Source organism: Cervus elaphus, chromosome 30, assembly GCF_910594005.1.
Source record: "Cervus elaphus chromosome 30, mCerEla1.1, whole genome shotgun sequence".
In the NCBI taxonomy this organism is placed as follows: domain Eukaryota; kingdom Metazoa; phylum Chordata; class Mammalia; order Artiodactyla; family Cervidae; genus Cervus; species Cervus elaphus.
This window is the reverse complement of record NC_057844.1, coordinates 32624042-32648614: the sequence shown is the minus strand read 5'-3', so window position 1 is coordinate 32648614 and position 24573 is coordinate 32624042. Positions and strand designations below refer to the sequence as shown.

At 39.4% G+C, this 24573-nt stretch overlaps 1 protein-coding gene across 1 annotated transcript in view; it reads right to left on the bottom strand.

Annotated features, from left to right (window-relative positions):
- Window positions 1-244: 244 nt before the first annotated feature.
- LNX2 (ligand of numb-protein X 2) overlaps window positions 245-24573 on the bottom strand; it is an 89178-nt gene continuing 64849 nt past the window's right edge. The window contains exons 7-10 of the mRNA XM_043891891.1: window positions 21661-21838; window positions 16155-16386; window positions 4227-4385; window positions 245-2521 (exon numbers count right to left, since the gene is read on the bottom strand). Coding sequence (XP_043747826.1) covers window positions 2386-2521; window positions 4227-4385; window positions 16155-16386; window positions 21661-21838 — 705 coding nt within the window. The 3' untranslated portion in view covers window positions 245-2385. The remainder of the gene's footprint in view (window positions 2522-4226; window positions 4386-16154; window positions 16387-21660; window positions 21839-24573) is intronic.

Below are 24573 nucleotides of genomic sequence, written 5' to 3'. Positions count from 1 at the left end.
CTTCCGCACATGGCACCTGCCACATCTCTGGCGCTCAGTGGCTGCCGTCCAGAGGTCTGGCACAGGCTGACAACCCGACAGTCAGTGGAGAGCGAGTGGGCTCCACCTTCAGCAGTGATGATTAGAAGACGGGTGTATGATCCCAAGGCGTCAAGCTTGGGATACTGTAGTGTGGCACAATGCCACAAACAAAAATAAGGACCACACGAGTCTGCACCTGTGGTGCAAGAAAAGACAGTGTTGCTCTTGTGGAAAGGATGATTTTTATTTTCACCCTAAATGGTTATCACATTATTATTTAAACACATTTGAAAAATCCTGAAGTAATGTAAACTGAAGGCACAGAACAAATCAACACATTTAACTGAAGCTTGAGATGAGAGAATTCGAGTACTTTTTTTCAGCAACAATAAATTATGAACAAGTTTCCATCACCAAACATCATTCTGACCGAAAGCTCTAGTCTTTCATAATAAAACCAAATTAGCTTAAGCTGATTTCAAGATTTCCATGGTAAAAATAATATTGGAAAAAAGTCGCCTTTCAAAATACTCATCTGACCTCTGGGTCCACTGTAAGCCTTTTATTTATAATAGAGTGGAGGTCAGGATGTTTGCTGATGGACTGCCACTCCCCAAGGATGACACATTCTTATAAAATGTTTTAAAAAAGAGCAAAGTGGGCTACAAAATTCTGTTTGGGGGGCGGAGGGGGGGGGGGGAGACGGGACGACCTTGTTCCATGTCAATTAGAGTAACAAAACAAAGCAACAAGTAGCAATACCAGACTGCTTCAGAAGCCAGTCACCATAGAATAGTAACACACTGCAAGGGGCATTCCACTCTTTCTTGGTTAACTATTGACCTTAGAGTGTCCTAACAGTCATTGTTGCCATTTCTTATTTAGTAAAGAGATATGTTTAAAAAAACAATGAAAAAACTAACTGGAATAATCTGTGACATGCTACAGAAATGATGCAATGGCTAGGTTTTAAAGTAACATGGTCATGCTTCATAATATACTGTAGTGTTCTGAAATACATTCTCTGATCATTAACACCGTTTATTACAGAGGGCACTTGTAAATTAGCTCAGATTCTGAACTAGGTTTATAAATGAAACTTTTCAAGTATGCATAATACCCATAAGGTAGAGACTTTCCTCTTATTCACTTCATGTGTTCTTCCAGTGGACAACTGTGATGATTAAAGGATAAACAAAATGGGCTGGTCAGTTTTCAAAAACATGTCAAAAAACATGAGACAGTCTAGTGACCAAGGACTGATTGAAAAGTTTTTCTAAAATCTGGAGTAAGTGGTTTCAGACATTAATATCTTTCAGACTTTTTTCTGAAACAACTAAGTGTATAAGTAAAGCAATAATGGGGGGAAATAAGGGCTTCTAAAACGCTCAAGAGAATAAATAAAAAAAGGCCTATCTTCTACTTAGCTGTGAGATGTATTTGTATGTGATATGTATGTCATATGATATGAAATGATAGTGTGCATTTAATAGCAATATGCCTTTATTTTTATCATCTAATTGCATAAATCACAAAAACATTCCCAGCCAAGTTTGCTGATAGAAGTATAATACAAACTCTAGAAAATGATTTTTAGCAAAAACTGCTTCAAAATTTTCCTACATAACAAAACATTCCTTTGGAAATGATTCTTTTAGATTGTCAAGTAAATGCAGCTTTTACCATCTCTAGCACTAAACTATAATTACCTCCCAAATTCTTTTTTCACTGGGTAATATTATCTTTTATTCTGCAGTATTCTAATAATGGTACATTATTTTTAAAAAATGCCTTTAGTGGTCTCAGACTTATGTCTTCATCTATGAGTACTGAGATGAAAGTAGATACAAAATAAGCCAGAAAAATCGCCTTTTAAGCAGTATGGTTTGAAATGTTGGCACGGATGAAAATGGGGAGAGGCTTCCACATTGAGCAGGCAGCCACTCACAGCACTGGCCACCCAAGTGATGGCCCACTCAGCCCGTCTTGGGCACATGGAACTCGTTTTATGACTCAGTTACTGAAAACAGCTACTGGGAGCCGCCTGATGCAGCCAGCTGGCTCACAGTTTGGGCAGACTTCATTCTTTATCACAGCTCACATTCTGACAACTGAGAACCTGGATTCTGAAAATGTGACCCCACGAGGGTTAGGGGAAGACGGGTTCTGAGCTGGGAGAAATGTGGCAACCTGGCGGGGAGGAGGCATTTAAATATTAACAACAAAAGGACAAGCCTAGTGGGTTTGGCCCTGCGTGTCCCAGCTGTGTCAGCAGGCCCTAACAGAAACTTAACAAAACCAAAGGGGCTTCTTTCCAAGACCTAAAAAAAGGGAAGCTGTTTGACTTAACACCAAATTCAAAATCTACACCAGGCTGCCAGGCCAACAGATGACGGTCAGCGTGACTTTGTTTCTCTGTTCCTTCAGCATGGGGACCAGCGCTGAGTGGCTCATGCCCACGGTCGACAGGCCGTTCACAGCCACGATCATGTCTCCACATCTGGACAACGACAGACAGAAAGAGTCACTGTTTTCACGGTATCAGAAATGTTGTCCTGAGATTTGTTCAGCACACTTACCCATTAACTGTCAATGATCAGGCTATATGACTTTCTTTGAGAAATATCTGGGTGATTTTCAAGCCCATGTTGGCTTTCCCATGTCAACCAGGGACACCCCCGTGCCAGCCTCTCCTGCAACTGGTGGCTGATTTCAAAGGCAAGCAGAGTAATTTTCACAGAAGCTTAAGCAATGTATAGTTAAGAGAATAAATCTGCTGCCTGCTTTAAAAATACATGATACATTTGGAGGGGGCTGATGTTTTCATTGTTGATTTTTTACAGCCCATTCATTCGAGGCTTCAATTAAATGAGACCCACACCTGTTTCAGCCAAGGCTGCTCACTGTCCTTCAGCTGAATTATCACAAATGGATGGTGAATCTGAAGACCTTTCTATCTTTTATAATTTTTAGTCTTTTTTTTGAATATGAATATGCTACTTTCTTGTGATCTAGTTCAACTTCTTTTAGGAAGTGGAAGTTAATTAGTTTATAATTTACACGAGACCCAGACTGGTTGAACACTTGGCTGAGAGAATGGTTATTTCATCCCCGCCTCCCACTCTTTTCTCCTGAAGTGACTTTTTCATCTCTACCAGGTGACAGTGGGATCTGGAGCACACTGACCCTGATGGATTTTCCTCAGATTCTTGAGCTGTTGCTCTGTGTTTGCAAAATGTAAACTCCCCGATTTGTGCAGCACTCTGACTAGGATGTCAACATCCACTTTTTAAGAACCGTTCCTTGCATGCAAAACTAGGTCCTAAGAACTTACAGTCACCCGTCTCCTCTGTCTGTATAATCTCCTGATGGAATGCCTCTTTCTTCTCATGGTGCCTGAGCTATGAGAAAGGCAGCACGGAGGCTGAGAGGGTACTTTTTGCCCAGTGGTGACAACAGCAGGGGCTGAACGGCCAAGACTTCTAGATTAATTGCTGTCAACGACTTCCAGCTATTTTGACTATGGGCAGCTTTTTAACCTGAATCCTCAGTGTCTTGCTTATAAAATGGGAACACCAGCAGCACTTACCTCACAGGCTGCTAGGAAGGTGCAGTAACCCAGAGCCAGCACCTAGCACCACTCCTGGCACACACATCACCCATCAATACTGATGAAACCTTTACTAGGAATGCAAGGCCCCATGCTGGCTGCCAGGGATCTAACACAAAACGCAACAAAATCCCTCTCACGTGGACTTGCATGAATTGAGCGTTAGGTTGACATAAGTGCTCTAGAAAAAAAGTCACCTAATGACAGGACTGGACTCAGGTGCTCAGGGCAAGCTTCAGGTTACAATGTGTCCACATGACTCTGCATTACTGTTTATCTCACAACAGGCACTGACCTGTGGTACCAAGATGCTTCAGTCTAGATCAGGCCTGGCAGATCTGTCTCTGTAAAGGGCCAGATGGTAGGTTACCATCCCGGGCTCTGCGAGTCACTGGTCTCAGGACTGGCCACTTGGCTCTGCCATCACATCTCAGAAGCAGCCCGGGGAGACAGGTAAACAAGGGAGTGTGGGTATGTTCCAATAAAACTTTATTTACAAGAACGGACAACAGGCTGGACTTGAGAGTTGACCTTGGTCTAGACCGTGTCCATCATAGCAAATGCAAAGCACATCATTAAACACAACAAGACTCACTTTAATCTTCCGTCGTAATAAGCAGGGGTCCCCAGGACGATGGTTTTGATGAAGAAAGGCTGATTGGTGTGGTTCTCTTCGTATCCACCGACGATACTAAAGCCCCAGCTTCCTAAGTAGCTTCTTCGTAAGACGATGTCATGGCAGCTGTGAAGGGCACTGTCAGCACACAGACCAAGAAAAATTAGGGTGAGGCTTTTTACAGCCTGTGAGGCTTTCACAGTCTGTTCATCTTCGTTGTGATTCTACACCGTGGTCCGTGCGTTCATTACAATGGGGAGCAGCATACAACATGCTAGAGCAGGGCTGCTCATGTGCTCTGGTTTCTTAGCTAAATGAGAGGCATTTAACAGAACACTGACAGAAGTGACTTTGCAGAAAGGAACGCTTGTGGTGTTACTACATCTCTGGTCATTAATGTGTTAAAAAGGCTTCCAGTAGAGAGGAGTCCCAGGCATTGGCCTGATGTTTTAGGACAGTACAGGTTATTTTTGTTATTCTGAATCTTCTGCAGGAGATAAAACACCACAAATAAGCAGGTGTGTGTACACGCCAGCACACACAGTGGAAGGGCCCCCGCCCCACGAGGGAAAGCAGAGCTGTTGCCCCACATGACAGCCCTTCTGACCCACAGTCACTGAACATTGGTTTGCACACAGTAGAGACCTCTGAGTCCACAGAATAGTGGCTGTTTAGTGACAGGTATTCTTTTGACCTATACTAAACTTGGGCTTCCCTGGTGGCTCAGAGGTTAAAGCATCTGCCTCCAATGCGGAGACCCGGGTTTGATCCCTGGGTTGGGAAGATCCCCTGGAGAAGGAAATGGTAACCCACTCCAGTACTCTTGCCTGGAGAATCCCATGGACGGAGGAGCCTGGTAGGCTACAGTCCACAGGGTCCCAAAGATTTGGATACGACTGAGCAACTTCATTTTCACTTTTCAAACTAGGTTTTAGTATCTTGTGTTTCTTCTTTTATATTGGAGTGTAGTTGATTTAGCTTCCCGGGTGGCTCAGCAGTAAAGAATCTGCCTGCCAGTCCAGAAGACATGAGTTCAGTTGCTGGGCTGGGAAGATCCCCTGGAGGAGGAAATGGCAATCCACTCCAGTATTCCTGCTTGGAGAATCCCACGGGCAGAGGAGCCTGGCAGGCTCCATGGGATCGAAAAGAGACAGACACAGCTTAGTGACCAAACAACACCACAGTTGACTTATAACGTTGTTTTAGGTATACAGCTAAGAGATTCAGTTATATATATATCCATTCTGTTTCAGGCTGTTTTCCCATATAGATTATTATAGAATATTGAGTACAGTTCCTTGTGCTATACAGTAGATCTTTATTGATTATCTGTTTTGTATAGAGTGATGTGTATATGTTAATCCCAAACTCCTAATTTATCCCTTGTTGCTATGTTTCCCTTTTGGTAACTCTAAGTTTATTTTTGAATGTCTGTGGGTCTATTTCTGTCTTGTAAATAAGCTCATTTGTATCATTTTCTTTTTAGATTCCACATATAAGTGACATTATGTGATATTTCTCTTAGTCTGACTTCACTCAGTATGATAATCTCTAGGTCTATCCATGTTGCAGCAAATGGCATTTGAGTAATATTCCACTGTGTTGTGTACCACATCTTCATTATCCATTCCTCTATCAGTGGATATTTAAGTTGCTTCCATGTCTTGGCTATCACAAGAAGTGCTGCTGTCAACACAGGGGTGCGTTTATCTTTCTGAATTATAACTTTGTTTGGATATATCCCCCCAGTGGGATTGCTGGATCACATGGTAGCTGTTTTTAATTTCTTGGGGAACCTCCATACTGTTCTCCATTGGGGTTGCACCAGTTAATATTCCCACCAACAGTGTAGGAACTTCCCTTCTCTCCACACACTCTCCAGCATTTATTAGTAGACTGTTTGATGTTGGTCATTCTGACTGTGAGGTGGTACCTCACTGTATCTTTATCTGCATTTCTCTAATAATTTGTGATGTTGAACATCTTTTCATGTACCTATTGGCCATCTGTATTTCTTCTTTGGAGAAATGTCTATTTAGATCTTCTGCCCATTTTTTGATTGGGTTGTTTTTTGCTGCTGTTGTTTCAGTGTATAAGTTGCTTATATCAATATATTTTGGAAATTAAACCTTTGTTGGTCACATGTCTGCAAATATTTTCTCCCATTCTGTAGGTTGTCTTGTTTATGGCTTCCTTCGCTATGCAAAAGCTTGTAAATTTGGTTAGGTCCCACTTATTTTTGTTTTTATTCCTATTGCCTTGGGAGACTGACCTAAGAAAACATTGGTATGACTTATGTCAAAGTGTTTTTTGCTTATGTTCTCTTCTGAGTTTTATGGGGTCCTGTTTTAAGTCTCCAAGCCATTCTGAGTTTGTTCTGTGTATGGCGAGTGGATGTGTTCTAACTTCACTGATTTATATGCAGCTGTACAACTTTCCCAACAATACTTGCTGAAGAGACTTTTCCTCATTGTATATTCTTGCCTCCTTTGTTGGAGGTTAATTGATGGTAGGTGTGTAGGTTTATTTCTGGGCTCATTCTGTTCCATTGATCCATGTCTGTTTTTGTACCACTACCATGTTGTTTCAAGTACTGTAGCTCTGTAGTACTGTCTGATGTCTGAAAGATTATGCCTCCTGCTTTGCTATTTTTCTTCAGTATTGCTTTAGCAATTCTGGTATTTTATGGTTCTATATGAATTTTAGGGTTATTTGTTCTAATCCTATGAAGAATGTCATGGGTAATTTGATAGGGATAGCATTAAATTCTGTGGATTGCCTGGGTATATGGCCACTCAAACACATTATTGACCAGAGACGTATTAATGTATCTTTTGTTACGCAAAAGTATATTGACCAGAGACATTTCAATGTTCACTTACATAACAAATTGCCATCCACAGGTGGTGGTGGTGGCAGTGGTGTTCAGTTGCCCAGCTGTGTCCGACTCTTTGAGACCCCATGGACTGCAGCACGCCAGGCCTCCCTGATCCTCACCATCTCCTAGTTTGCCCAAGTTCATGTTCATTGCCTCGGTGATGCCGTCCAGCCATCTCATCCTCTGACAACACCCTCTTTTCCTTCTGTCCTCAGTCTTTCCTAGCATCAAGGACTTTTCTTGGAATTCCCTTGCTTTCTCTATGATCCAGTGAATTTGGCAATTTGTCTGGTTTTGGCATCAGAGTGATGGTGACTTCACAGAACGTCTTTGGGAGCATTCCTTCCTCTTCAGTGTTTTGGAAGAGTTTGAGAAGGTTTGGTTTAAATTCTTTGTATATTTGGTGTGAAGCCATCTGGTCCTGGACTTTTGTTTGTAGGGAGTGGATGGGAGGAGAACTTGAGGGAGAATAGATACATGCATATGTATGGCTGAGTAACTTTGTTGTGCACCTGAAGCTATCACAACATTCTTAATCAGCTATACACCAATATAAAGTAAAAAGTCTAAGATAGTATAAATACAGATTCTATTTCACTTCTAGTAATCTAAAATTATCTATTTCTTCTTGATTCAATTTTGGTGGGCTGTATGTTTCTAGAAACTTATCTGTTTCTTCTAGATTGTCAAATTAGTTGGCACTGAATTGTTCATAGTTTTCTCTCATTTTTTTTGTATTTCTGTGGCATTGGTTGTTATGTCTCCTTTTACATTTCTTATTTTGCTTATTTGGGTTCTCTCTCTCTTTTCTTCCTGGTGAGCCTGGCCAGAGATTTGTCAATCTTTTTTATCCATTCAAAGAACCAGTTCTTGGTGTTTATTTTTTCCTATTTTTTTAAATTTCTATTTTATTTCCTCTCTGATCTTTTATTTTCCTCCTTCTGCTAACTTTAGGTTTTGTTTGTTCTTTTTCTAATCTTTTCAAGTGGTAGGTTAGGTTGTTTATTTCAGATTTTTCTTGTTTTTTTGAGGAAGGTCTATATTGCTTTGAACTTCCCTATAATTTTGCTGCACTCCCACAAATTTTGTATGCTTTCACTATCATCTGTCAAGGTACTTTTTAAAATTTCCTCTTTGATTTCCTTGTTGACCCATTGATTTTTTTAGTAGCATGTTGTTTAGTTTCCATGTAATTGATTTTTCTTCCTTTTCTGTGGTTAATTTCTAGTTTTGTGCCATTGTGATCAGAAAAGATGCTTGATATAATTTCTGTACTCTTAAATTTCTTGAGGCTTATTTTGTACCCTTGTATGTGGTTAATTCCTAGAGAATGTGCCACGTGCATATGAAAAGAAAGTGCATTGTGGGTTTTTTAAAAATGTAATATCCTGAAAATATAAATTAAGCCTAACTGCTTTGTTGTATCATTTAGGATCTCTGTTGCTTTACTGATTTTCTGTCTAGAAGATCTGTCCATTGATGTGACTAGGGTGTCAAAGTCTCCTACTATTATTGTATACCCATCAGTTTCTCCCTTTATGTCTGCTAGTATTTGTTTTCTGTATTTGGGTGCTCCTATATTAGATGCATATATGTTGATGAGTATAAAATCCTATTCTTGTATTGATCCTTTTATCATTATATACTGTCTTTATCTTTATAGCCTTTTAAGTCTATTTTGTCTGAGTACTACAGCCCCCACTTTTTTGTAATTTGTTGCATGAAATGTTTTTCCACCCCCTCACTTTTAATCCATGTGTCCTCTGCCCTAAAGTGGGTCTCTTACAGGCAGTATATCATAGGCTCTTGTTTTTTTTAATCCAGCTGCCACTCTGTTTTTTGACTAGAGCATTTAATCCACTGATGTTAAAGGTAATTTACTAAGATATGTATTTTGTTAAATTGCTCACTCATGTCTGACTCTTTGCTACGCCATGGACTGCAACACCCCAGGTTTCCTGCCCTTCACTATCTCCCAGAATTTGCTCAAACTCATGTCCATTGAATCAGTGATGCCATCTAACCATCTTATCCTCTGTTGCCCCCTTCTCCTCCTGCCTTCACTCTTTCCCAGCATCAGGGCCTTTTCCAATGAGTTGGCTCTCATTGGAAATTTTACAGTTTGTTGTGATCCACACAAAGGCTTTAGTGTAGTCAATGAAGCAGAAGTAGATGGTTTTCTGGAATTCCCTTGCTTTTTCCATAATCCAACAAATGATGGCAATTTGATCTGTAGTTCCTCTGCCTTTTCTAAATCCAGCTTGTACATCTGGAAGTTCTCAGTTCACATACTGTTGAAGCCTAGCTTGAAGGATTTTGAGCATTACTTTTCTAGCATGTGAAATGAGTACAATTGTGTGGTAGTTTGAACATTCTTTGGGACTGGAATGAAAATTGACCTTTTCCAGTCCTGTGGTCACTGCTGAGTTTTCCAAATTTGTTGGCATATTAAATACAGAACTTTAGCAGCATCATCTTTTAGGATTTGAAATAGCTCAGCTAGAATTCCATCACCTCACTAGCTTTGCTCTTAGTAATGCGTACTAAGGTCCACTTGACTTCATACTTCAGGATGTCTGGTGAGTGATCACACCATCATGGTTATCTGGGGTCATTATGATCTTTTTTGTACAGTTCTTCTATGTATTCTTGCCACCTCTTCTTAATATTTTCTGCTTCTGTTAGGTCCATACAGTTTCTGTCCTTTATTGTGCCCATCTTTGGGCAAAATATTCCCTTGATAGTTCCAATTTTCCTGAAGAGATATCTAGTCTTTCCCTTTCTATTGTTTTTCTCTATTTCTTTGCAAAGTTCACTTAAGAAGACTTTTTTTTTTTTTAAATCTCTTGTTATTCTCTGGAACTCTGCATTCAGATGGGTATATCTTCCCTTTTCTCTTTTGCCTTTCACTTCTCTTCTTTTCTCAGCTATCTGTAAGGCCTCTTCAAACAATCATTTTACATTTTTGCATTTCTTTTTCTTGGAAATGGTTTTGATCACTGCCTCCTATACAATGTTATGAACCTCTGTCCATAGTTCTTCTGGCACTCTATCAGATCTAATCCCTTGAATCTATTTGTCACTTCCACTGTATGATCATAAGGGATTTGATTTAGGTCATCCCTGAATGGCCTAGTGGTTTTCCCTACTTTCTTCAATTTAAACCTGAATTTGTCAATAAGGAATTTATGATCTGAGCCACAGTAAATTCCTGGTCTTGTTTTTGCTGACTCTATAGAGCTTCTCCATCTTTGGCTGCAAAGAATATAGTCAATCTGATTTCAGTATCGACTATCTGGTGATGTCCATGTGTAAAGTCCATGTAGATGGAAGAGGGTGTTTGCTATGACCAGTGCGTTCTCTTGGCAAAACTCTGTTAGCCTTTGCCCTGCTTCATTTTTCACTCCAAGGCCAAACTTGCCTGTTACTCCAGGCATCCCTTGACTTCCCACTTTTGCATTCCAATCTACTATGATGAAAAGGATATCTTTTTTTTTTTTTTTTGGTGTTAGTTCTAGGTCATCATAGAAACGTCCAAGTTCAAGTTCAGCTTTTTTGACATTAGTGGTTAGGGCATAGACTGGGATTACTGTGATACTGAATGGTTTGCCTTGGAAACCAGCAGAGATCATTCTGTCGTTTTTAAGATTGCGCCCAAGTACTGCATTTTGGACTCTTTTGTTGACTATGACGGCTACTCTATTTCTCCTAAGGGATTCTTGTCCACAGTAGTAGACATAATATTTATTGTAGTATATACATATTTATTGTCATTTTAAACTTTGTTTTCCCATTGATTTTATATTTCTTCTTTGTCCCTTGTTTTTTTGTTTTTCCTTTTGTGGTTTGATTTTCTTTTGTATTATACTTACATTCTCTTCTTTCTGGTTTCTGTGAATCTATTTTATATTTTTGATTTGTGGTTATCTTGTTTTTCAAGTATGTTACCCACTTCCTATATCTATTTGCCTTAGACTGGTAGTCATATAGGCTCAAACACATTTTAGAGGGAAAAAAATCTACATTTAATTACTCTCCTCTCCCACATTTTATATGATTTTGATGATGTCTTTTACATCTTCATTTTCATTCTTTTGTTGTTCAGTGTGGTCGTCATCACTTTAATGGAATTATTATTATTTTTTTTAACATATTATGGACTGGGGTGGGGGGTTCCTTTGCAGAAATGTAACACCTGTGCCAGCAATTTGTTATGTTAGTGAATATTGAAATACCTGCATCTGAGTAAACTCAAATCACATCAGCAACTTTTTTTGCACTTATTGAGACTTTGTACATGTCTTACTGTAAAGCATTCTAGTATTTCATTAGAGCATGGCAGGCAGTGTGGCGGGTTCCTCTGTTCAGGGGATCACAACATCTATTACAAAAACATAGTGTCTCACTGTGCTTTCCCCTGGAAGAGCAGATGGTACACTTTATGGTGGCATTTTTTTTTTTTAGTCCTATGGGTGGTATTTCCTCTAGAATATGTTCTTTTATCTTCCATGATAGTAAACAAAATGGATCTTTGAGGGGGGTTCTTTTAGAAACCCAAAATTTTGTGATGCATCAGTTTTGAAAGGATCTACCTGCCAATTCAGGAGACATAAGAGGAGTGGGTTTGATCCCTGGGTCAGGAAGATCCCCTGGAGAAGGAGATGGCAACCCACTCCATTAAAGTTGCCTGGAAAATGCCATGGACAGAGTAGCCTTGCAGGCTACAGTCCAGGGGGGCCACAGAAAGTTGGACACAACTGAGCACATTAATTGTATTACTCTCTAAAAACATACGTCTCTGGGCAATGATATGTTAATCTGTGTACTGGCTTATATAAGTGATTTATTTTCCACTTATGATTTTCTCTTTCCTGTAGATTGTTACTTTTTTTTTTTTTTTCCTATTTAGAGAAGACCTTTCAATCTTTCCTTTCGGATATGTTTTCAGTTCAATTCAGTCACACAGTCATGTCCAACTCTTTGCAACCCCATGGACTGCAGCACGCCAGGCTTCCCTGTCCATCACCAACTCCTGGAGCTTGCTCAAACTCATGTCCATTGAATCGGTGATGCCATCTGACCATTTCATCCTCTGTTGTCCCCCTTCTCCGCCTGCTTTCAATCTTTCCCAGAATCATGGTCTTTTCTAATGAGTCAGTTCTTTGCATCAGGTGGCCAAATTATTAGAGTTTCGGATATGTTTAGTATTGCTGTATTCTTTAGTTTTTACTTGTATGAGAAATTCTCTCCCCGTTCTAAATGATAATCTTCTTGCAGAGAGCATCCTGGGTGGTATATTTTTCTCTTTTCAGGACTTTTGAATTTATCTCGCCACTCCCTTGCCTGCTGCCATTTCTGCAGAGAAGTCAGTTCATAGCCTTGTGGGGGTTCCCTTGTAATCAACTTTTTCTCTTGCTGCCTTTAGGATCCTCTCTTTAACTTCTGTCATTTGTATTATACTACATCTTGGTGTAGGTCTGTTTGGGTTTAGATTGTTTGCAACTCTCTGTGATCCCTGAACCTGAGTATCTGTTTCCTTCTTTAGGTTTGGGATATTTTCAGCCATAATTTCTTCAAATACATTTTGATCTCATTTTCTTTTTTCTTCCCCTACCAGAGTTCCTATTATGAGTAAACCGGCACACTTTATATTACCCCATGGCACTCTTGCTTTCACTTTTTTTTCCCCCCCACTTGGCTCTCTGCCGTCCTGACTGGGTGATTTCCATTATTCTTTCTTCCAGGTCATTTATTCATTCTTCTGCATTATTCATTTTGCTATTCATTGCCTTCAGCTCAGCTTCTGTCTCTGCAAATGAGCTTTCTTATTTTTCTTGGTTTTTCTTTGTATTTCTAGTTCATTTCTACAGTACTCTGCGTTTCTGTCCATAACCTTTCTTAATTCCTTCAATATTTTCATTATCTCCTTTTTAAAATTGGTGTCTATTAGACTGAAGAGGTCTTTCATTGTTTGTTCTTTCAGGGGAATTCTCTCAGCCTTTTAATAGGAAATGGTTCCTCTGCTTTACTTTACTTCTATTTCTCTCACTCTGAGTTTAGGAAAAACTGTGGTCTTGGGGGCCTATTTACGTGAGGGAGCACCCCTGTGTCACTTGTGAGGGTTTAATATATTTGGTGCGAGGGCTGTCTTTAGCATGGATGCCTGCCGCCTCTCCTCAGTGTGTGCCGGTTGTGTCCCTTTGATGGGGGTGTGCAGATGCAGTGGCTGACCTGCTTCTGGAGTTTCTGGTGGCAGTGGTGGCACCCCCAGAGCACACGGTGGGCATGGAGGCAGCTCAAGACCACTCCTGGAGTCCCAGGGGGCAGCAATGGTGGTTTGTGAGTTTCTGGCATCTGGGCAGGTGGTGGCAGCAGTGGCTCACATGATGGTGTCCTGCGACCATGCCTGGAGTCTGAGAGGGAGACGGCAGCAGCTGTGACCCTCCTGGTGTCTGGGGGGGGCGGCAGCAGTGGCTCATGATGGCTCCTGGATCCTGTGCAGGCTGTGTCCTGCCCTCTGCGAGTGTGCATATGGGGAAAACAGTGGGTCCTGCCCCTCGCCTTGGACATCCCCAGACACTGGCACCTGGTCTCAAGGGTGGCCAGCTGTCCTCCATGTACACCCTCTGCAGTCGCAGCAGATGCCCACCACTCCCTGGCTATTTCTGCACAGCCAACCCCAGTCCTCTCCCGGGTCTCAGTTCTGAAGCCCAAGATTCTCTTGCCCTTTCAGCTGTCTGAGGTCGTCTGCCAGCAGCCAGCAGGCACTCTGTGAGACTCATTCCATGTGCAGATATACTTTTGATGTGTTTGTGGGAGAAGGTGAGCTTCAGGTCCTTCTAACTCCACCATCTTGACCACTTACCTGTTTTTCTTTCTCAGGATTGCTCTGGCTATTTGAGGCCTTTGTGTTTCCATATGAATTTTAAAACTTTTTGTTGTAGTTCTGTGAAAAATGCCATTGGTAATTTGATAGACATTGCATTGAATCTGTTGACTGTCTTGTACTATATTGTGTATTTCTCACCTAAAATCTTTGTTACTGTTCCTGGCACATCAGAAAATGCTCTGAACACAGGAAGAAGTGCTGACCCCCAAACTAGCCAGGGATAATAGAAAAAGAGAGCTACAAGTAGCAGGAGTGTTTCTCCAGGACTTCACTGGTCCTGTCCTGTCCAGAGGCAGAGGTGGGGGGGACCTGTGCGGAACTGCTCAGCATGAGGGCACAACTTCTCACAAAGACTTTTGGGATGAATGTTTATAATCAGTTAGGTTCCTTCTCAGGGCCAACACCTCACAACTTAGAATGGCATGTCTGTAGGAATTGAAAAGCAAGCATTTATAGCTATGTTGACTTTTTAATGGGGGGAAAGATCACTTTTGGTGCTTGGAATAAACCTATGAAGCAATTAATCATATTTGTTGTAAAAAAAAAAAATCTCTCTCCACAACAGCCCTATAGGTCCCTGTAACAGTAATCCTATTACAACCTTGGGCCTTCTTTTTTTTCCCCTTCTTTTCCTTTTAACCAAGAGAACAAGTTAGCAAATTAATTAACAAACTAAATTCAATAATGTTCTTGCTTTTTTGTGTTATTCTTTTTTTTCCCCTGTTATTCTTTATGTGAAAATACTTTATAAACCGTACAACACCATATAAATGCTAACTATTAGTAATTTATTCCAAATGAAGCCAGATGGCTCAGAAACTGGTACATTCTTACTACTTAAAAAATCAATCATTTTCACACTGGGTTAAAAGAATGTTCTGTCATAGTTCAGTTTCAGTATTCTCCATAGTAAGAACCTAAATTGAGCTGGAAACGAAGATGATAATGTAATGGGCATCCTCCCTACCTCAGTACCAAACCCACACAGCCATGGTCGGAGGTCCCAAATGTCTCATGACCAGATACTAACCAGCTGCAGAATGTCTTGGCTGGTCAGCTGGTCAAAAGCTGTGACCTCTTTCTAACAGGGGTTAAGAGCACATACTCGTGAACATCAGTGATTTGGCTTACAGACTTTCTATGTCCAATAAAAACTCAGTTTTACGTTCCTTTTAAGGAAGACTTAAAAGGATTAAGAAAGGGCTTTTAGAACAGCTCTGGGACAGGAAGACACTTTGGCCTGGTTTTCCCAGTGGAGAATACACCTGAGTCCCAGCATGTGTCAGAGTGAAGGTAAAGGACAGTCTTCTGAGCAAGGAGAATGAACGCCTACTCTCATGGCGGCCCACATGGGAGCCTCTAGTAGCACGTGTCAGAGTGAAGGCTGGTAAAGGACAGCTCTGAGCAGGAGACTGAACGCCCACTCTCACAGCAGCCCATGTGGGAGCCTCTAGTAGGGGTCATTTTTATAAGCATATGTAAATCTCTTCAGTTTAGCTCTTACTGTTAAATTTACCTTTTTGACTATAATAACCTAAGAAAAACCGGGGGCTTCCCAAGTGGCTCAGTGGTAAAGAATCTGCCTACCAATGCAGGAGACATGGGTTTGTTCCCAGGGTTGAGAAGTTCCCCTGGAGAAGGAAATAGCAACCCACTCCATTATTCTTGCCTGGGAAATCCCATGGACAGAGGAGCCTGGTCTACAGCCCATGGGGTCACAAAGCGTCAGACATGACTTAGCGACTGAACACCAGCACGAAGAAAAACTGACCTGATTTGAAGTTGTTGTTGCTGCTGCTGCTGCTAAGTTGCTTCAGTCACATCTGATTCTGTACAACCCCATAGATGGCAGCCCACCAGGCTCCTCCGTCTCTGGGAAATACTGGAGTGGGTTGCCATTTCCTTCTCCAATGCATGCATGCATGGTAAGTCGCTTCAGTAGAGTCCGACTCTATGAGACCCCATAGACGGCAGCCCACCAGGCTCCTCTGTCCACAGGATTCTCTAGGCAAGAATATTGGAGTGGGTTGTCACTTTTATCTAACTAAAGCCTCTTTCCTTCCTCATCAACTTGCTGTGCTATACCCTGATAAAGGCTGTAATGACACTTTTCCATAAAACAACAGAAAAGCCTCAGTACCTGGGCAGCCCGAGCCACATGACCCACGACGGGGACCAGCTGGCGTCGTACTCGTTCTCACTGACAGCGCTGGGTGGCTCGTCTGAGCCCTGGGCAGCCTCCTCCACCACCTGCACCTCCAGCGCTTTCAGGGCCACTGTGGGGGACGTGGCACTGGCCTTCAGCATAGCCACAGCCTCACTGTGGCTTAAATTGGTCAAATCAATGCCATTGATGTTCAACAAGATGTCACCTGTTCAAATGAAGAAACAAGGAAAATGAGTTACCAAGTGGTTACTTCCCTATGAATCCTGTTATCTGTAAACTAATCAACAAAGGTTAGGTCCAAAAACTCCAATGAGATAAGAGACCATTTTTCTCTTCTTTATAATTCTAGAATACTGAAGAAAAATCCAGTTCACAGAGAACACTCCCAAATAATTCAAAACATTTTTAAAAATGTAGTAATATACAGGAAAAGTTGTGGCTGTGGGATTCAGTTGGGTTCACATTGTCAGCACTGGTGTAGCAGTGGACGGGCCCTGGATATTGTCATTTCTCTCTCTATAGTTCCTTCCAATTAAGAAAATGATTTGATCTTTTGCCCTTAGAAATGGATTTTTAATACATTCTAGTTTATATTTATACAGTTTTATACATCTAGACAGCTCTACATAGCTCACGCAGTGCAAACTTATCAGAGTGTGTAGAGAGGGTATCCTTGGGTCAACATAAACGAAATTCATGATTTGAACATGTTCTGGTTGAGGAAGAAAAATAGTGTCTGTTGCTACACTGAGTCATATAATGAAAAAGAGCAATGCAGCTTATATAAAAGGTTAGGAAGGAAAGGATTAGTTTTATAAGAAGCACAAACATTTGTACTAAGAAAGTCCACAGAAATCCTCTCCCAATTCATCATTTCTCAGATTATTAAAGCAAAACATTGTCTTTGTAGAAAAATTAAAAATATATATAAACAAATAAAATTACCTCAAATTCCACAACAGAATAACTTAAAAAAAAACAGCCTTATAAAGATATAATTCATATACCATTCAATTAAAATCTGTAATTTTATGGTTTTATAGTCAGAGATATACAACCATCACATTCATTTTTAGAACATTTTTATTATCACCTCCAAAACCCCATACCACTAGTCTTAAACAACTACTAATCTATTTTCTATCTCTAGAGATAGATATATAGACATATAGATATAATTTGGATATTTCATATATATGGAATCATGTGGTCTTTTGTGACTGGCTTCTTTTACTTAGCATATTTCCAAGATTCATTTCTACTGTACAACAGAATGTGGGAATGAATATGGGAATACATCATTCTTTCTTATGGCCAATTAATATTCCATTGTATGGATGAATCACATTCTCTTAATCCATTCACCAGTAAATGGACATTTGGGATGTTTTTACTTTTTGGCTATTATGGAAAGTACTGCTACAAACCTTCACGTACAAGTTTTTTGTGAATGTATGTTTTCATTTCTCTAGAAATGGACTTGCTGGGTCATATGACAACTGTTTAACTTTTTAAAGAACTGCTAAACTGTTTTACAAAACAATCATACCATTCCGTATTCTTGCTGGCAAATTATAAGTCAGTTTCTTTACATCCTTGCCAATGTTTGTTATTGTCTTTTTAAACTATATTCATCCAAGTGATGAATTTGTTTCTCTAATAACCAGTGTCACTGAGCATCTTTTCAAGTGATTATTTGGCCATTTGTGTATCTTCTTGGGAGTAATGACTATTCAGATCCTTTACCCATTTTAATATTGGTTTATCTCTTATTATTGTTATAAGGGTTCTATAAGTACTCTAGATACAAGCCCTTCATCAGATACATGATTTACAGATATTTTCTCCTATTCTGTGGGCTGTTTTTTCACTTTAATGATGTATTCTTTGCAGCAGAAAAATCTGTGATTTTTATAAAGTCCAGTTTATTGTTTTAGATCTTTAGTTGATTTACAATGTCATGTTGCTTTCAGGTGTACAGCAGTGATTCAGCTTTATGTATATATACAAATACATAGATCTTGAGCATCTTTTCACATGCTTTTTTGACCATCTAATGTCTTCTTTGGAGAAATATTTGTTTAGATCGTCTATTTTTTTTATTTTTATTTTTTGTTTTTGATATTTGAGCTGTTTGTATATTTTGGATTAACCCCTTGTTGGCTGCATCATTTGCAAATATTTCCTCCCATTCTGTAGGTAGTCTTTCTGTTTTGTTTATGGTTTCCTTTGCTGTGCAAATCTTTTAATTAGATCTCAATTGTTTATTTTTGTTTTTATTACCATTACTGTAGGAGACGGATCCAGACATTGCTTCAGTTTTCATCAGTGTTCTGCCTGTTTTCCTCTAGGAGTTTTATAGTAAGTATCCAGTCTCACATTTAGTCTTTAACTCATTTTGAGATTATTTCTATATATGGTGTTAGAGAATGTTCTCATTTCATTCTTTTACATGTAGCTGTCCAGTTTTCCAAGCACCATATACTGATGAGACTGTCTTTTCTCCAGTGTATATTTTTCCCTCCCTTGTAACTGACTATAGATATGTAATTAATTGACTATAGCATTTATTTCTGGGCTGTCCTGTTTCACTGATCTGTATTTCTCTTCTGTGCCAGTGTCATACTGTTTTGATTACTGTACCTTTGTAGTATAGTCTGAGGTCAGGGAGCCTGATTCCTCCAGCTCTGCTTTTCTTTCTCAAGATGGCTTTAGCTATTCCAGATATTTTGTGTTTCCAAATTTTTAGTTTTTTGTTCTAGTTCTGTGAAAAATGCCATTGGTAATCTGATAGGAATTGCAATGAATCTGTAGACTGCCTTGGGTAATGTATTTATTTTGACAATATTGATCCTTCCACTTAAAGAACATGGTATCCATCTCTCCATCTGTCTCATCTTTGATTTCTGTCATCAGCATCTTATGGCTTTTAGAGTACAGGTTTTTTGCCTTCTTGAACAGTGAAAGTGTTATTCACTCAGTTGTGTCCAACTCTTTGTAATTCCCCAGACTGTAGCCTGCCAGTCTTCTCTGTCCATGGGATTTCCCAAGCAAGAATACTGGAATGGGTTGCATTTCCTTCTCCAGGGGATCTTCCCAACCCAGGGATTGAACCCTGGCCTCCTGCATTGCAGGAAGATTCTTTACTGTCTGAGCCACCAGGGAAACTCCTTAGGTAGGTTTATTCTTGGGTATTTTATTCTTTTTGATGTGATGGTAAATGGGATTGTTCCCTTCTCTTTTTTTGTCTTTGATTGTTAGTGTATAGAATTGCAACAGATTTCTATGCACTAATTTTGTATCCTGCTACTTTATAGAATTCACTGAAAACTACTCCAGTAGTTTTCTGGTAGCATGTTTAGGACTTTCTAAATATTAATATGTCATCTGCAAAGAATGACAGTTTTACTTCTTTTCCAATTTAGAGTTCTCTCAGACTGTTGTAGCTTGGACTTTCAAAGCTATATTCAATAAAAATGGTAAGAGTGGACAATCTTGTCTTATTCCAAATTTTAGACAGAATGCTTTTCACCACTGAAGCTGTTAGCTGTGGGTCTGTCACATATGGTCTTTATTATGTTGAGGTAGCTTCCCTCTATGCTTATTTTCTGGTAAGTTTTTTTTTTAATCATAAATGGATGTTGAATTTTGTCAAAAGCTTGTTCTACATTTACTGAGATGATCATATGGTTTTTATCCTTCAATTTGTTAATGTGTATCACCCTGATTGATTTGTGGATGTTGAAAAATCCTTGTACCCCTGGGATAAATCCCACTTGATCATGGTATATGATCCTTTAAATGTACTGTTGGGTTCAGTTTGCTAGTATTTTGTTAAGGACTTTTGAGCCTATGTTCATTAGTGATACTGGCCTGCAATTTTCTTTTTTTTTTGTGGTATTTTTGTCTGGTTTTGGTATCAGGGTGATAGTGGCTACATAGAATAAGTTTGGGAGTGTTTCTTCCTCTGCAATTTTTTGTAATAATTTCTGAAGAACAGGTGCTAACTCTTGTCTAAATGTTTGACAGAATTCTCCTATGAAGTCACTTGTAACAGACTTTTATTTATTGGGAGCTTTTTTTATGACATTCAATTTCAGTACCTGTAATCAGTCTGTTCATATTTTCTATATCATCCTGATTCAGTCTTAGGAAATTGTACTTCTCTTAAGAATTTGTCCATTTCTCATAGGTTGTCCATCTTATTGGCATAGAGTTGCTAGTGTAGTCTCTACAGTCCTTTGTATTTGTTTATCTGTGGTGTTGATTGTTAACTTCTTTCTCATTTCTAATTTTACTGATTTAGGCCCTCTCCATTTTTTCCTGATGAGCCTGACAAAAAGTTTATCAATTTTGTTCATATTTTCAAAGAACAAGCTTTTAGTTTCACTGATCTTTTCTATTGTTTTTGTTTTTACTGCTTGTGTTTTTGGTGTCATATCTAAGATAGCAATTGATTAATCTATTGCCTAATCAAAGCCGTGAGGATTTACACTTGGTTTTCTTCTAGAAGTTTTAGCTCTTACATTTAGGTCTTGGATCAGTTAATTTTTATACATGGTGTAAGGTAGGGCTCCAACTTCACTTCTGGAAAATAGCTTTTAAGACTCACTTTTCCGTATGAAACAAACCAAATATATTGAGAATGCTATTTTTACAACCACCAGCCCCCATACAAATTATATAGTATTGCCTGTTGTTTAGTTGCTAAGTCATGTTGAAATCTTGTGACCCCCATGGACTATAGGCTCCTTCTGTCTATGGGACTTCCCAGGCAAGAATATTGGAGTGGGTTGCCATTTCCTTCTCTAGTAGTATTGAGGGGGGTTGTGAAATTGTGACTGAATTACTCCCTAAAACCACTACCTTTTTATTAAGTTTATCTTCTGCTCCACCTCTTCTGTGAGCTTCCTCCCACTCAGACACTTTAATAGTCAGCAAGTGTATTTCTGCTGGCAGTTAGTAAAATCAAGAGAGATGATCTTTCCAAGTATCTATTCTGCCATAATGCTGGGAACATTAATCTCTTAGAGGATCTTTTCCAACATAAAGTAACCCAACAGTTTGAGTAACTGTTAGAAAGTAAAAGAACCATTATTAAGCTCCAGCGATTTCACTTTACATTAGGAATTTTTCTAACCTTACAGAGGCTTTATGCTTCCATATGTAAAGCAGTGGTCCCCAACCTCTGTGGCACCAGGGACCAGTTTCATGCAAGACAGTTTTTCCGCTGGGGTTGGGGGCGGGGGATGGTTTGGGATGATTCAAGCACATTACATTTATTATGCACTTTATTTCTATTATTACATCAGTTCCATCTCAGATCATCAGGCATTAGATCCCGGAGGCCAGGGATTCTTGATGCAAGGGCTATTTTAAGAAGCTATGCTTAATAGGAAACTCTGTTAGATATTCTTTATCTGTAAGAACGCGAGCTGAATTTGAGAGATGTGGTGAAACTGTCCAAGCCCCAGCTTACCTCTCTTGATTCTGCCGTCACGTGCGAGGCAGCCGTGAGGGGGCACGCTGGTCACGAAGATGGGCAGCTCCCCACTCTTACTTCCTCGGCCCCCAGCTACTGTCATCCCAAGGGACTCGTGTGGCTCTTTCTTTACAGTGATGTGTTTTTCTTGGCATGTAACACACTGGGCAAGATCCTAAATGTGAGAAGAAAAACTTATTGGATAATGAATAATATATATAGGCAAGGTAAAGACAGCTGGAGTAAAAACTTACGTGGCAACTATAAAGGCATTTATAAAAAAATCACTATAGAATTGAAAGCAATACACAGTTCTTCACAGGCACACAATGGCAAACTCTGGCAAACTCACATGACTGTAAATGGGACTGAAACACTCAGGGCTGCTGACGCAGTCAAGTCCAAGTAAAACAAGCTCATCATTTGTATATAGTTACCATGAGCTCCCAGGTCAGATCAATGTACAGAAGTAAATAATGCACTTGAATTTTAAGATCCTGAAAAGAAGCCAATTAATTTTACTTCCATTTTTCTCTTCTATTCTTTGAGAGAAAAGTTGACACTGGTATTAAAGTGTGGATTTTCCTAACTGCCAAAAACAAAAAGGCTAGACACTTATCTTCTGATTCTGACTAACAAAGGTTATCAGAGCACTCAAGTCATGAAGAAGATGCAAATCTACCTTCAAACCTTTTATGAAAAGCTAAAAGGATATAAAATAATTGAATTTTTGAAGTTAATGACAGGGAAATAAATCCCCAACGAACTATATTCTCAGGGAAAAGCTATTTTTATTGACATCTGTTACTGTTACTTATTACTGAGATACTCTTGATAACCAGTTTTCTTTTGAAAATAGAATTCAATAAAATCAAGGTACATATATGTAATAGGAATATTAAAACAATATTGAAGGCTTACTAAGTGCAAAGCTCATGGCTTTATATGCATTATTTTTTAAGTTTACTTGTTTTTGGCTGTGCTGGGTCTTCACTGCTACACAGGCTTTTCTTTAGTTGTGGCAAGTGGGGGCTACTCTTCATTGAGGTGCAGGAGCTTCTCACTGTGGTGGCTTCTCTTGTTGCAGAGCACAGGCCCAACAGTTGTGGTGCATGGGCTTACTGGCACATGGGATCTTCTCGGATCAGAGATCAAACCCGTGTCTCCTGCATTAGCAGGCGGATTCTTTACCACTGAGCCACCAGGGAAGCACTATATACATTATTTAATTTAATCTTCACTGTGGTCTTCAAAGTAAGTAGTACTATTGGCTCTCCCCTTTTATGGATGAGGAAACAGCTCAGCTCTTGTAACTTGTCCCAAATCATACAGCTCTTTAAGTGCCTGCACAGGGATTTGAGCAGATGCAAATATATGAATATGTGCACATAATATGATGCACTCCGTAATACATATGTTTGTGTGCACCCACACCACACCACTACTATCCCACAGGGAAAGCTAACGTCAGAAGGTTTCCAACATTTATCAACTATGAGAAAATGCAGGTAAGAATTAACATTATTAACAATATCAACAATAGAAATATGGGTTTATGGTTACAGAATTGTAGCATTCCTTTAATGACATGATTTGAAAACACTGACATGTACCTATCTGTTAATCCAGCCCCTGAAACTGCAGGCCCATCTCCCTTTCTCTGATCCTAGAACACATATAACTCTTGAAATTTTATTTAAGGGAGCTACTTGCAAGAACTGCCTAGCACTCCTAGAAAATGTTATGACCTAGAAGAAAACTTGGAAATGTCTTAAGGCAGTGGCCTGTTTAAAGGTATGAAATCTATCTTAGTATCCTTCAAAAATGGACAAAACCCACTTTATTAAGACAACTCATGTAAATTCAGTAGTCTTGAGTATATTTACAAGCAATTTTGGCTTTCAGGTATTTAATCAATTAAAGATGGTTGTTTTATTTGTCTAGAGGGCTCAGATATACGATTTCTCCTTGGGAACGGAACCAAACCAAACTTTAAGGACTATACTCAGTATATTTCAATTAAAGTACTAAATCATACAAATGTTTAAGCAGCTACTTAGAGGCCTAGTAGCCGGCTCATGTATATCGTGATTTTTACAATGATTATAATCATCTGAACAGGGTTTTTTGGGTGAATTTGTGTTTGTTTTCCCTAGGAGACCCTTTTTCCAAATCAGGATTTTATATAACAAATGCAGTGTTTTAGTAGTAAATAGCTAACACTTAAAAGTACATTTCATGTGGTTGTTCTAACCAATTAGATTTGCAGAGTACACAGTAATGCTAAACTTATTCTATTTAAAATGTTGTCACATAAGTTCAGTTCAGTTGCTCAGTCGTGTCCGACTCTAGGAATATATATTATATGCATAAAGCAAGGATGAGCTGTATGAAACAACTATTTGAAATTCCTATTCAAAACAGTAAGTCCTTTTTCATGATCATCATCACGAAGGCGAAATTACAGGTTTCCTTCATATACTTCAATTTCAGTTCCGAAATGAGAACGAGTATGTGGGTACAATTTCTTACATGTATTAACTAAACCAGAAACCAGTGACAAGTCTGTACTTAAGCTAGGAAACCAGATACATCTGACAGGCCAAAAATACTTCTGCTGTTAAGGGGTGCTTTTCTCAGGGTCCCTGTGACATTCCAAAGGTAAGTATTCTCTCAAATACTGTCCTACACTAAGAAGTCATTTGAGCACACAGGGAACTTCTGTGGTTTTACGCAGACCAACAGATGTTTCTGTTTAGTAAAGAAATTTAATTTTACTTAAAGAGATTGACTGTGGAAGCTCACTTAGCAAGAAGGAACTATAAACCCTCTTTAAATTTCTGCAACTTAAGTGAGACAGTATCAAAATTCTTAGCACAAATAAAAGACCTTGATATAAGTTACAAAACC